General features: G+C 41.5%; 1 protein-coding gene across 3 annotated transcripts in view; it reads right to left on the reverse strand.

Annotated features, from left to right (window-relative positions):
- The window catches only part of LOC122553665 (putative pre-mRNA-splicing factor ATP-dependent RNA helicase DHX32), a 121,739-nt gene that overhangs the window by 55,933 nt on the left and 51,884 nt on the right, over positions 1–13,922 (reverse strand). For all 3 annotated transcript variants that reach the window (XM_043697856.1, XM_043697946.1, XM_043698027.1), the window contains exon 5: positions 4,663–4,905. In XM_043697856.1, coding sequence (XP_043553791.1) covers positions 4,663–4,905 — 243 coding nt within the window. The remainder of the gene's footprint in view (positions 1–4,662; positions 4,906–13,922) is intronic.

The following is a 13,922-nucleotide window of genomic DNA, read 5'->3' on the forward strand; positions in this document are numbered from 1 at the left end:
AATCCATCGAACTCAGCACCGCCTTCCTAACCTGCAATCTTCTTCCCGACCTCTCCGCCCCCACCCCTGTCTGACCTATCACCCTCACCTTGACCTCTTTCCACCTATCACATTTCCGACGCCCCTCCCCCAAGTCCCTCCTCCCTATCTTTTATCTTAGCCTGCTGGACAAACTTTCCTCATTCCTGAAGAAGGGCTAATGCCCGAAACGTCGATTCTCCTGTTCCCTAGATGCTGCCTGACCTGCTGCGCTTTTCCAGCAACACATTACCAGCTCTGATCTCCAGCATCTGCAGACCTCACTTTCTCCCTAATAACATCTCTGGACAGGCTGATGAGAAAATGTGCATCAAATGAATTCATAACATGATGTGAACAGCACCAGCTACAGGCAACAGTCATGCACTGTAAACCCTGCTATTACTTAAGGAAGCACACCAGAAGGCTCAGTCTTTTTCTTCCTGCTTTCGATGCAATTCCCTTTCAGATTCTGAAGTGAGTGACTGGCTATGTATGTCATGCCTTGCAGAAGAATGCAGAGAATCATTAACAGTGTCAGTCAAAACAGGAAAATATAGTGTCTTTTGATTCAACAGTCCACTTAGACTGTGTGGAAATGTTTGTGGATTTATAATGACACCAATTTCCATGGTACAGAAAGTTTCTATTATAACAAGCTAGTTGACTATATTTAGAGCACTGAATAGTTTAAGTCTCTTTGTCTAATAGAGACATTAGAGACAGTCCTGATAAAAGGGATTTTCTGAGGAGGAGGTGAGTAGTTTGTGTCTGTACTCAATGAAGCATAGAGGACTTCTTAATTAATATATAAAAGGTTCTTAACAGACTTGAGGGAGTAGATGCGGCCAAGTTGTTTCCCTTGGAGGAAGAGTCGAGGATTAGAAGGCATAATCTCAGTTAGGATTGTCCATTTAAGACAAAGGAAGATTTTATGTTCTCAAATAGGCAGTCAAGCTGTGAAATTCTGGGACAGAGATTCTTAATCGGTAAGGGAATCAAGGGTTCTAAGGATGAGGCAAAATAGAGTGGAGCATTAACAGATCAGCCATGATCTTACTGAGTGGCAGAACAGACTTGACAGGCCAAATGGTCTAGGGTCATATGGAACAGAAACATACTCAAATGCAATAAAACTGCACTATGCATTCAATAAGGAACATTGCTGCATATATCCTCTAAATTAGAAGGATTATTTTAAATCTGATTTTAATTTCACTTTAACATTAAAGCTGAATATACATTTATAATGTTGAATAAAACAGATGAAATAATTATAAATCAATACTGAACATCAAAATAAAACAAACATCAAGATAAAAACTGCGTAGTTGTTACAGCAGCTCCAAGCCACCAATTATGGCGCAACCAACACTTGAAAATAAACGATCTGGTCACGTTTGCAAGACCTGCTGGTCTGTTTTCTACATTACCATAGTAACCATACTTTAAACAAAGCTCACAGCTGTAAGGCACTCATTAAAAGGTTGAGAATAAAAAAAACTGCCATTAAATTAAAGGTCCTGTTTGTTTCCTGAACAGTAAAGCCAGACGCCACAAGCTCAATGCTGGCCTGGTTGAGATGTGAAACTGGATTCTATAAAATCAAGCGGCTGGCAACAGAAAAAAAACAACTTGAGCAGATTGTAAGGCCACTGAAGAAAGAGGTAACTGGTGCCTTTGGGGTTTACGTTTGAGATTTGGGTACCACCCAAGGAAATGACTTTGCTCCACTTAGAGATAGCTGCAACAACTAGAATGCAAGCATGTGAAAGTGAATTAAGACAACCAATCCTTGCCAATATCAACTGGGTTCTCTCTCTACTGTGTTAGCATGTAGGAATCAAGTAATGCTGTTGAAATCCTCAGATTCCACATCATTCAAAAAAGTTTACTGATCACATAATGGCAAGTGGCAATGGGTTTCCAAAAAATTGACACACATACAGTAAAGTGTGCAATATTACCATTCAAAGGACTATGTCCATGCTACACACAAGAAATACATCTTTGCTAGTAAGAAGTGCAGTTATAAATGAAGTGCAGTTCCAAAAGTATTAAAATATAGAATAGTAGAGCACAGGAACAGGCCCTTTGACCCACCGTGTCTGTATGGACCATGATGCTATTCTGAACTACTGCTATCTAGCTGCACATGGCCCTGATCCATCTATTTCCTGCCTGTTAAGTGTCTGCCTAAATGCTTTTGAAAAACTTTGCTGTTGCATTTGCTTCTACCAGATCCCCTTTAAACTTGCCTCCCTCACCTTAAACCTATGCATGGCATTTCCACCCTGGGAAGGAGACTCAACTTTACACGTGCTTCCCAATTTTATCCATTTCTATCAGGTCACCTGTCAGCCTCCAATGCTGTAGCGAAAACAACATAAGTTCTGAACAAATATGTTCAAACATCTACTTTGAACAAATGTGGACAACCTTAAAATTAGATTTCCCAGTTCTTAAAGGCACTTCAGGGTAAGGTAGCTAAGTAGCTCAGGCAAAAACGAATAGAAGGTTTAAGCTGATAGAGTTGGATCAACTAAGGTGGGAGGAGGCTCATGGGAAAGGTGAATGTCAGTAGGGCTGAATTGTTGGGAAAATTCTATATCATTCAATTTAATTTTTGAGCTTAGCCCTTCTATGAAGCAACTGGCACTCAGTTTACAATCTAAATGGTGAAAGTTACACTGATTAAAAAAAAAGCTCAGGATTACTGTTCATTGTTGATGATAAAAACAATGACTGCAGATGCTGGAAACCAGATTCTGGATCTGTGGTGCTGGAAGAGCACAGCAATTCAGGCAGCATCCGAGGACAGGCAAAATCGACGTTTCGGGCAAAAGCCCTTCATCAGGAATAAAGGCAGAGAAACTGAAGCGTGGAGAGATAAGCTAGAGGAGGGTGGGGGTGGGGAGAGAGTAGCATAGAGTAAGAGCTTCAGGGCTGAGAAAATGACCTGGGAGTTGCAGTGGGAGAGAGACTCCCTGAGATTCTTGTAGAGAGAGGAGGAAAACTTCTTCAAGGCAGGCATCCTTGCATGAGGATTCGCAGTAGGGTTAAAATCAATGTTCATTGTTGATGCTGAGTAGAGCGAGTTGCTTAGGAATTGCGCATATCATATTTCAACTTGCACAGAGGAAATAATTTTACCTAGCCACCTGGCAGAACTTCTGATGGGTTGGGATGGAATCGGATACTTATTTTTCCAATGAACATGAATATGAAGCCAAACATAAAGTGGGTAGTGGACCCTACTGATCAGATTCCTGCATGACAGGTAAGGTGGGAATGAACTTGCAAACATTTACTTCCTGTTACTCATGTGCTACCTTGGCCAGCACAAATAAGACGACTTGAAGGGTAGGGAAAAAAATGTCTCAAATCAGAAAGGACAGAACAGCAAATGCAAATTTGTGGGAATAACCAAAAAGATTGATGACAGGAAGGTGGTAGATGCTGCCTACATGAAGGTTTGTAAGGCGTTTGATAATGGTAGATTAATTAGTAAAGTTAGCTCACATGGGATTCAGGGAGAGCTTTCCAACTGGACACCTGTGACCAATGGTGTTCCGCAGGGATCAGGACTGGGTCCAATGTTGTTTATCATTTATATATAAATAATTTGGATGAAAATTTAGGAGACGTGGTTAGTAAGTTTGCAGATGACAACAAAATGGGTGGTGTAGTGCACAGTGAAGGTTATCTAAGATTAAAACCTGATCTTGATCAATTGGGTCAATCAGCCAAAGAGTGGCAGATGAGGTTTAATTTGGATAAATATGAGCTGCTGCACTTTCATACAACAAAGAAGAGTGGCAGACTTATACAATTAATGGTCAGGCCCTGGGTAGTGTTGGAGAAGAGACCTAGGGGTTCAGGTACATAATTCTTCGAAATTTGCTTCACAGGTAGAGAGGGTGGTTGAGGCAGAGTTTAGGATGCTTGCCTTCATTGCTCAGATCATTGAGTATAGGAGTTGGGACGTCATGTTGACGTTGTACAGGACACTGGTGAGGTCTCTTCTGGAGTACTGTGTACTGTTGTCCTGCTGTAGGAAGGATATTATTAAATTGCAGAGGATTCAGAAAAGGTTTACCACAACACTGTCAGGAATGGAAGATTTGAGCTGTAAACATAGGCTGGGACTTCTTTCACTGGAGTATCAGATACTGAGGAGGTGACCTTATAGGAGGTTTATGAAACCATGAGGGGCATAGAAAAGATCAAGGGTCTTTTCTATAGGGTTGGGGAGTTCAAAACTAGGGGGCACATTTTTAAGGTGAGAGGAGAGAGATTTAGAAGAACCAGAGGGGATTTTTTTTTTAAAAACACATGTACACAGTGGCTCTTATTTAGAATGTAGTGTCAGAAGAAATGGTGAATGCAGTGCAGTTACAACATTTAAAAGACATTGGATCGGTACATGATTAGGAAAGATGTGGTGGGATTTGGGCAAAGCGCAAGAGGGTCTAGTTTGCTTTGGGAACATGGTTGGCGTGGCCGAGTTGAACCGAAGGGTCTGTTTTCATGTCGTATGACTCCAAAAGTAGAAGTGCCTTCTTTTGAAGCAAATAACAACCTGGAATAGAAACATCATTGTTAATAGCAAAAATTGCACTTAAAAGTGTAGAGTTCACTTACATTTTTCAGTTCCAGTCCAGAATCTATTACATAAGTGACATCAATATTAAATGATGAATCTGCTATTGAGTTTGTGATGATAACCTTCCTCCGGTAATTCTTGTAAGTCTGATTGCAATTTTCATAAATTCTTTGGAAATTGTTTCCGACACCTGAATGTAAGGGAATGGGAATGAGCTCACCCAACTGAGACCCAAGAGCACCCCCTTCTGTCCGTATCATTTGACAGCAGTCTGCTATTTCCTGCAAAACAAGAGATGTCAGTGTACAGAAATTATGCCATTTTCTTGTTTGTCATCAGGAAACAAACACCTAGTTTAAGCAAATTAAAGCAAAAAAAAATTCACTCAATTTCAGCAACCAGTTGGTGACATACACCATCACTATTCCTTAGTATGATTCAACCAAATATTACAATTTGAAGGAAGAATGAGGAACAGAATGTAAATTATGTGGCACATTATTAAAGCAGGTGCAGAAAGAGGGGACCTGGGTTTCACATATACAAATCTTTGAAGGTGACAAAGCCTCCTTAGACAGCTGTTGAAAACATGCACAGGATCATTGGCTTTGTGAATAGATGCCTCCAGAGAGTAAGGGGTGTGCATGGCACATAGTGGTCAGTTGGTGTGTCACCTCTTGCTTCCAGATCTCACCACTACCAAAGCAATGTAATTTGAGAAGAAAGCTAAGAAAATAAGCCTCTCTTACAAGCACATAGCCTCTTCATCAGCAAGCCTCGTATTGTTCCTCCCAGTGGCCACAGACATAAATTGAGTACACCACTGATTCAGGCTAAATTATAGAGAGTCTGATATCTTAGATGAGACAGTGGCTGAAGGAGTAAGATCTTTGAGAAAATCTGAAGATGATCCCTATAGGAAATAACCTACCCTCTCAGAGGCAGCTTTCTGCTAACTCTTGCAGAGCCGGCATCAAAAAGGGCTGGTTTCATTGTTCTCATTGTGGTATTGCTAGTACTGCCCAAAGGGGATCCTGATACTTGGGCCAAAGAAAGGGGCTCCAGCTCATAGATCAGTTCTGAGTGTTCAAGGACTTTTAACTGGCAATAAACATCACAAAGAGTCGGATGCAGAAACTCTATGAACACCAACAGGCTTACGGTGGGTGTTTGTGACATCTTCACTTCACTTAAATCAATAGTTCCCAGCTATCCGTCAAAAATCAGCACCTGGATTGCCAAGGCTGCACTTATTGTGCCAAAGCTGAGAAATCATATCAACCAGCAACAAACTAATTAAAAAGCTCACATGCACCAGGTTTATGTTCTCAGCACCCATCTCTAGAGCAACAGTGAATGTTAGGCAAGTCAAGGAAAACAGCTGAACACTTCCACTTCTGTTGCATCAGACAAATTCTTGGCATCTCCTGGCAAGACCACAAAATAAATAATGGATGCACGTTAGAGGGCAGAGATCCCCGGGTAGGCCTTTGAGTCAGCAATGACTATTTGTTGGATCATGTGAATCAAACAGACGCTAGGCACATCCCCAAATACATGCTCTATGGTGCGCCGGCTACAGGCAGAGATGAACAGATTGCCCACTACTGCCATATCAAGATGTCACAGAATTATTACTAGGCAGGAGGCGGCTATTCAGTCCATTGGATCTGCACTGGCTCTTGGAGCATGATTCGATGCTGATTTCCTGATTATCCTGTAACCATCTATGTAGTTATTAAAAATGAATGTCTGAAATGAACCTGATCTATCACAATTCCAGGAAATGCATACCAGACCCTAACCAGTAGAGACATTGAGAAGATTTCTCAGCTGGCATTTGGTTTTGCTGCAAAACACTTTCCGCCTGGTTCTCAGTTCTGTTATGAGTAAGGACAGTCTTGCTTTATCCCAACCATTCAACGACTTTGAAAACTTCTATTAAATCACATCTTAGGCTTCTACTCTACACGGAAAACAGTCTGAACTTCTCCAATCTACATTCACAATTGAAGTTTCTCATCTCTGGAATTATTTTCATAAACATCTTCTGCATTCCCTCCAGTCCTTCCTGAAGAATGGCACCCAGAACTGCACACAATATTCCAAATGATCTAACTAATGTTCTATGTAAGTTCATCATAAGCTCCCTGCTCTTGTACTCTGTGCTCCTATTAATGAAGCCAAGAATATTATAAAGTTAAAAATCACACAACACCAGGTTATAGTCCAACAGGTTTAATTGGAAGCACACTAGCTTTCGGAGCACAATCACCTGATGAAGGAGCGTCGCTCCGAAAGCTAGTGTGCTTCCAATTAAACCTGTTGGACTATAACCTGGTGCTGTGTGATTTTTAACTTTGTACACCCAAGTCCAACACCGGCATCTCCGAATCGAGAATATTATATACTTTATGAACAGCCCCAACTAAAGATTTCTGCATGTACTCAGGTCTCTTTGCTGCTGCACACTCTTTACAATATTACAACAAGGTCTTAAGTTTGCAGTGAGTGGAGTTGACACCTGGAAATCCTTGCTGCTGACTGACAACAGATAAAATGCCTGGAGACCAGCAGTCTGCAAGGGTGTGGTAAACGCACAAAACAAACAATGGGACTAGAGAAAGCAAAGCTTGCCAGAGTATAACACCATTAGTTAACTTCAAGCTGACACTAGTCATCTATGCCAGCTGAGGAAAAGACAGCCACTCATGAATCAGCCGTTAGACCCACTATTGGTAATTCCAACATGGCTGCAGTCTATGGTCTCCCAAAGCACACAGATTCCACCACATTGCGGAAAAAAAAGCCATAAAGCTGTGCTAAACTCTTAAGATCACTGGCTAATCTCTGCAACATTAAATTCTGGATGGCAGATGAATAAAAATGTTGTGGTCTTGGATAGGGTTCAGGAGAGGGGCGGAGAATTGCACAAGGGGTGAGGGACTTCTGTTATGTGGAGATACTGGAAATGAAATGGTGGCACAGTGGTTCAATGGTTAGCACTGCTGCCTCACAATGCCAAGGACCCAGGTTTGATTTCAACCTCAGGTGACTGTGTGGAGTTTGCACATTCTCCTGGTGTTTGCTTGGGTTTCCTCCAGCTGCTCTGCTGTCCTCATATAGACCAAAGATGGAACTGGCCATGTTAAATTGCCCATAGTGTCCAGAAATGTGCAATGGATTAGTCATGGGAAATGCAGGGTTACGGGGTAAGGAAGAGGGTTGGGTCAGTGTAGACATGATGAGCTGAACAGCCTGCTTCTATTCTTTCAGGATTCGATGATTCTACTCATCCTACTCAAATGTTATGGTGGGAACTTATGGAGACATAGAGTTATGATAAATTTTGGAAAATAGATGGGTAGAAAGTATTTCCATTGGTAGGATAGTTGGCAACGAGTTGACAGATTTCCTACCTGTACCTCTTGCTCACCTGGATTTGGAAAGTGCTGAAACCAGATGGACCATTGTACATGGACTAAGGCTCCAGAAGTGACAATTGCAGAAACAGCCCTGTTGACCCTGTAAAGTCCTTCTCATGGAATCTTCCAGACAATGTCCCAGACACTACCATCACCATCCCTGGATGTGCCCGGTCGTGCTAGGACAGGTGGAGCAGAGGCAACTGCAAAATGGCATTTGGTTGAAATAGCCACGGAGTCTCACAGTATCAGGTCAAACCTGGGCAAGGAAGCCTCCTGCCAATTACCATGTACTGTCCCCACTCTGCTTCAGCTGATAAATCAGTGGTTCTTCCATGTTGCAAACTGCTCAGAAGGAGCAAAGAGTGCCAATGACACAGAAAATTTCTTCAGTTGACCACAGTATTCAGGATGGGGGACTGTAATGTCCATTGCCAATAGTGCTTCGGTATGCACAAGCACGAAAGGGTGGCCAAAGCCTAAAGGACGTAGCTATCAGACCGTACTCTGGCTGGTGGTGAGGGAACCAACAGGTAAAAACATACCTTGAACTCATCTTCACTAATCTGACTGCCAGTGATGCATTGCCCACAACAGTATTGATTAGAGTGACCACAGCACAGTCCTTATCGAGACAGTCTTCACAATAAGGATGTCCTTCATTGTGTTACCATCACTGTGGGGCTGACATCGATCTAGCAACTGAAGACTGGCCACAGTGCCTCATGAATGCCCATCACCATTTTGAGATTGCTCCTTCAAAACAACCTACAACTCTACTCATTGTACCATCATCAAATATACCTAAAAATGAGGTGTCAACAGCATGGAACAACAAAACGGGCTACCTGCATGCGAAACCGGGCCATGTAATTCCACAAACAGCATATCTGATCTAAACCCTGCAGTGATGTCACATCCAGTCATGAATGGTGGTGGATAATTAAACAACTCGCTGGAGAAAAAGGTAGCCCCACAGCTATCTCCATCCTCAATAATAGGGGAGCCCAAAACACATGAATGCAAATCCTCAGTCAGAAGTGCAGAGTGAAAAATCCATTTTGGTCTTCGCCTGAGGTCCAAAGCATCTTAGTGTAACATAAAGTGAATCAAACTGACTGATCTAAGAGGAAGCTGAAGGTACGACAAATGACAAAGGCCTGGCAATGTTCTTACAATAATATTGAAGAGCTGTGCTCCAGCACATGTCACTTCCCAGCCAGATGTTCCAGCCTTGCTTTAAACTTGGGACAAAAGCACTGAATTCCATAGGCAAGGTGGGTGTGACTGCACTCGATTGGACAGGATGACATAAAGGAACCCTAGCAAAACTGGAATAAATGGGAATCAGATGCAAAGCTCCACGGGGATTGTGCAATGGTTACTCCTTCTGATAGTATAATGAACAGACACAAGTTCCCATAACCCGGCACATTGTTGCTATTTAATGCCCTCTTGAATGACTCAATTGAACCGTCTCCACATTTCTAGGAAGTACATTCCAGATACTGAACACTTACTACATGAAACAGTTTATTTATCTTTTATTTGGCATTTGTATTTTTTGCAAAACACTAAAACTGTACCCTCTGGTCCTACAATCTCTTTTATAAATGAGGATAGCTTCATTCTATCCAAATCCCTCATAATTCTGAAAATGTCTATCAAAACTTCTTCTTAGTCTTCTCCTTTCCAACTTCTCCAATATATCTTCACAATTCAAATGTGTCTTCCCTGGAATGATTTCCAAATCTCTTCCACATGCTTGACAATGTTCCAGACCCCACCATCACACCCCTGGTTATTTACTGTCTCACTGGTAGGGCATGCCAGTAAAGGTGTTGGCATAGGGCATACAGTCAGGAGGGAGTTGCCCTGGGAATTCTAAACATTACCTCCAGATCCTATGAAGCTGCACAGCATTTGGTGAAACATGGGTAAGGAAATCTTCTGCTGATTAACATGTACTGCCCTCCCTCCATTCATGACCCTGTGCTCCTTATGTTGAACAACAGTTGGAGGAAGCACTAAGAGTGGCAGGGGAACAAAACGTAATCTGGGTGGGGACTTCAATGTCCACCAAAAATGGCTAGGCAGCAACACTACTGACAGAACTGGTCAGGTTCTACAGGACATAGCTGCTAGGTTGGGTCTGTGCCAGGGAGCGAGTGAACAAACAGAAGGAATAAATATACTTAGAACTCACTTTCACCGATTTGCCTGCCACTATAACTCATCGTCCGATGCATTTAAGGTCAGAAGCGGGGATGTTTGCATCTGTAAGAGTGACCACTTTATCGCTGTTGTGGAGACAAAGTCCTATCTTCTCATTGGGAATACCCTCCATCGCATGGTGTGGCACTATCTCGCAGCTCAAGACTGGGCACCCATGAGGTGCTGTAGACCATGAGCTGAAGAATTGTACTGCAGCACGATCCGTAACCTCTTTCTCAGCAAATAATCCACTCAAACATAACCATCAAGCCAAGGGATCAACAGAGAGAGCAGGATGGCATGCCAGGAGCAGCCCAGGCATATCTGAAAAAGGTGGTGTCAACCTGGTGAAGCCACCAAACAGGACTACTAGCTGCTTATACTGTTTGGCATTCAAGTGATGGTCAGAGCTAAGCGATCTCACAACCAAATGATTAGATCTAAGCTCTGTAGTCTTGCAACAGTTGGGAGTGTGGTGAACAGTGAAACAACTCACTGGAAGAAGGATACTCCATAAATATGCCCATCCTCAATGATGGAAGAGCCTGACAAAGTACAAAAGAAAAATCTGGAATTAAGAGTCGAATGATGACACTGAATCCACTGTCAATTATCAGGAAAAACCCATCTGGTTCACTAATGTCTTTCAGGGAAGGAAACTGCTGTCATTACCTGGCCTGGCCTACATGTAACTCCAGATCCACAGCAATGTGATTGACTCTTGACTATCTCTGGACAATTAGGGATGGGCAATAAATGCTGGCCAAGCCAGTGATGCCCTCAGCCAGTGAGTAAATAAAACAAAATTAAGATTGAAGTACTCACAACAATCTTCAGCTGGAATCAAAGGGAATTGGGATGAAACCTCTCGACTGATTGGAGTCTTACCTGACACACAAAGATGGTTATGATTGTTGGAAGTCAGTCATCCCTGGAGGAATTCCTCAGGGCAATGTCCTACCATCTTCAGCTGTTTCAATGACCTTCCCTCCCTCATAAGGTCAGAAGTGAGAATGTTTGCTGATAATTGCACAATTTTCAATATCATTTGCAATTCCCCAGATACTGAAGTAAACCATGTCCAAATCCAACAAGACCTAGATAATATCCAGGCTTAGGCTGAAAGATGTGAGTAACATTCATGCCACACAAATGCCAAGCAATGGCCAATCCAATAAGAGATTATCCATCCACTGCACTTTGACAATTAATTGCATTACCATCACTAAACTCCCACTATCAATATCTTGGGGCTTACTACTGACCAAAGAGATTTTGGAATTCAGGTGCAGAATCTTTAAAATGCCACAAACAGGTGCAGAAAATAATCAAGATCCATTGGAATGTTGGCCTTTATATCTCGGAGGACTAGAGCACAAGGATGAAGAAGCTATGCTACAATTATCCAAAACCCTGGTTAAATCCACTTAAAAGTATTGAGAGTAGATGGGTACAACACCTTAGAAAGAACATATTGACCTTGGAGAGAGTACAATATAGGTGTGTAAGAATGATACCTGGACATCAGGGGTAAAGCTATGAGGAACGATTATACAAGTTAGGCCTGCTTTCACTAGATTTTAGAATGTTAAGCGAAGATCTGATTGAAGTCTTCAAAATATTAACAAGCAAAGACAAGGTAATAAAAGGTGAATATTTCCACTGGTTGGGGATTCTAAAATTAGGGGTCATAAGCTGAGAATTAGGGTCAAGAAAGATGTTGGGAACCATTTCTGCACACAAACAGTGGTAATGTTTCGACTTCTCTTCTGCAAATTACATTGCATACTGGATCAGTTGTTAACTTTAAATCTAAGGTAGAAAGCCTTTTCTTAAGCAAAATTATTGGGGATATGGGCCAAAGGATAGTATATGGAGTTAGTCCAGAGATCAGCCATGATCTCACTGAATGATGGAAAAGACTCAAAATGGTGGAAAGGCCTACTCCTGTTCAAGGGAACACGACTACCTGGAAATTCTTTTTCAAGCCACTCACCATCTTGGCTTCCTGCTCCTTCACTGTTGCTGCCTCAAAATCCCAGAACTGCCTCCCTAGCAGCATTCTGGGGGTACCGATGGCGGATGGACAGCTGCAACAGTTCAAGGCATCAGCTCATCACTACCTTCTTAAGGGCAAATAGGAATGGACAAAAAAAAATGCAGGCCCAGCTAGCAACACCCATAAAGTGAATTTCAAAAAATGTTTAAAAAAAAACTTGCATTACACAATCAACATAACATATTATGGCTGTGACAAAAGTCATCACATGAAAATGAAGGACTAGACAAAGACTAGTAGGTCCATAAAGCCTGTTCCAAATTTATGACACCTGGAGTTTCATGACTAATTTGCATGGCAATAGTAAAACAGACACGTGGCACTGAATTCAAACAGAATTTGCAAGCAGCTGCACCAGGATGATGGACAAAACGGCCTCCTTCAGCACTCTTAAAAAAAATACCCCATCCCACATACTAAACATCTGTTAAAAATGCCATGTTTTCCTTGAAGTGCGTGGTATTTAATGCACGGTATTCAAAACTGTATTCACAATTTAAAGCAACCAACAGATGTGTGACGACATTGTTTTTACAAAGCAATTAAATTAGTTAAAAATTAATATTCATCTGCTGGCAATGGACTTTACCCCATTTTAGAAAAGATCTCCCTTATCGTCATCAACTCAAACATGAGAATTCTGCTGTGGAATAGTTGTTTAATGAGAATGAATCCCAACCAATGAACCCGAACATTAGGTTGCCAACTCTCTAAAAATTGAATATTGATCTTTCAACATTGCTGTGTTGCTTGAAATAGTGTAGTTTTCAATGTTTTTGTTCCTCTAAGTTTTTTTTAAAACTTTCTTTCAATACCTTTATTATTAAATCTAAAAATGTTGAAGGAGGCAACCATTTAACTGGATGAAGGCCTTCAACAAGACATCAAGTAGTGCATCCCACTGGAATTGGAAATAAAAATAAATATAAACCCAAAACAGGCAGACAGTCATTATGGACAAAGCAGTTAATTCTGGATGCATCTCTTGATAAACAGTGCAGACAATAGTAATTTACTGTTCATTCTATGAATGGACCAGCTGTCAGTGTGAGATGTGGAAAACACCTCAGATTTACCACATAAGCCATCAAAATGTTTTAAGCATACTATATCTGTATTATGAATGTAACTGACAATATGGTTTGCTTATGAAAAAAAAATTAAAAAGTGGAAACAACTTACACATCGAGAAATTGAACACAAGAATCAGAAGGAACAGACATAGCAGTCCCTTGAGCCCATTCATTCTTTTAACATCATAGCTGATCTTATTTCAGCCTCAACTACACTTTTCTGCCCACTCCCCATAACCTTTCAGCCCATTACTAATTAAGAAACTGTCTATCTTCTCCTAACAATTACTGAATTGCCTCGCATCCATCATACTTTCGAAGAAGAGAAGCCAGTGGAACTTTCTCCTGAATGGAAATTGAAGGATTGGTGGAACAAATTGACAGAAAAGGCCATTAAACTTGCTTCTGAAGTGCAATTGGAAGAGTTTCTGAAATACCAACATGGGGATATGGTGGGGAGTTAGGTTAGTGTTTTATTGTTGGAAGCAAAAATCTTTCCTTCCTATTCCTCTTGTCAGCTGTCATGT

This window comes from Chiloscyllium plagiosum, chromosome 1 (assembly GCF_004010195.1).
Source record: "Chiloscyllium plagiosum isolate BGI_BamShark_2017 chromosome 1, ASM401019v2, whole genome shotgun sequence".
Lineage (NCBI taxonomy): Eukaryota > Metazoa > Chordata > Chondrichthyes > Orectolobiformes > Hemiscylliidae > Chiloscyllium > Chiloscyllium plagiosum.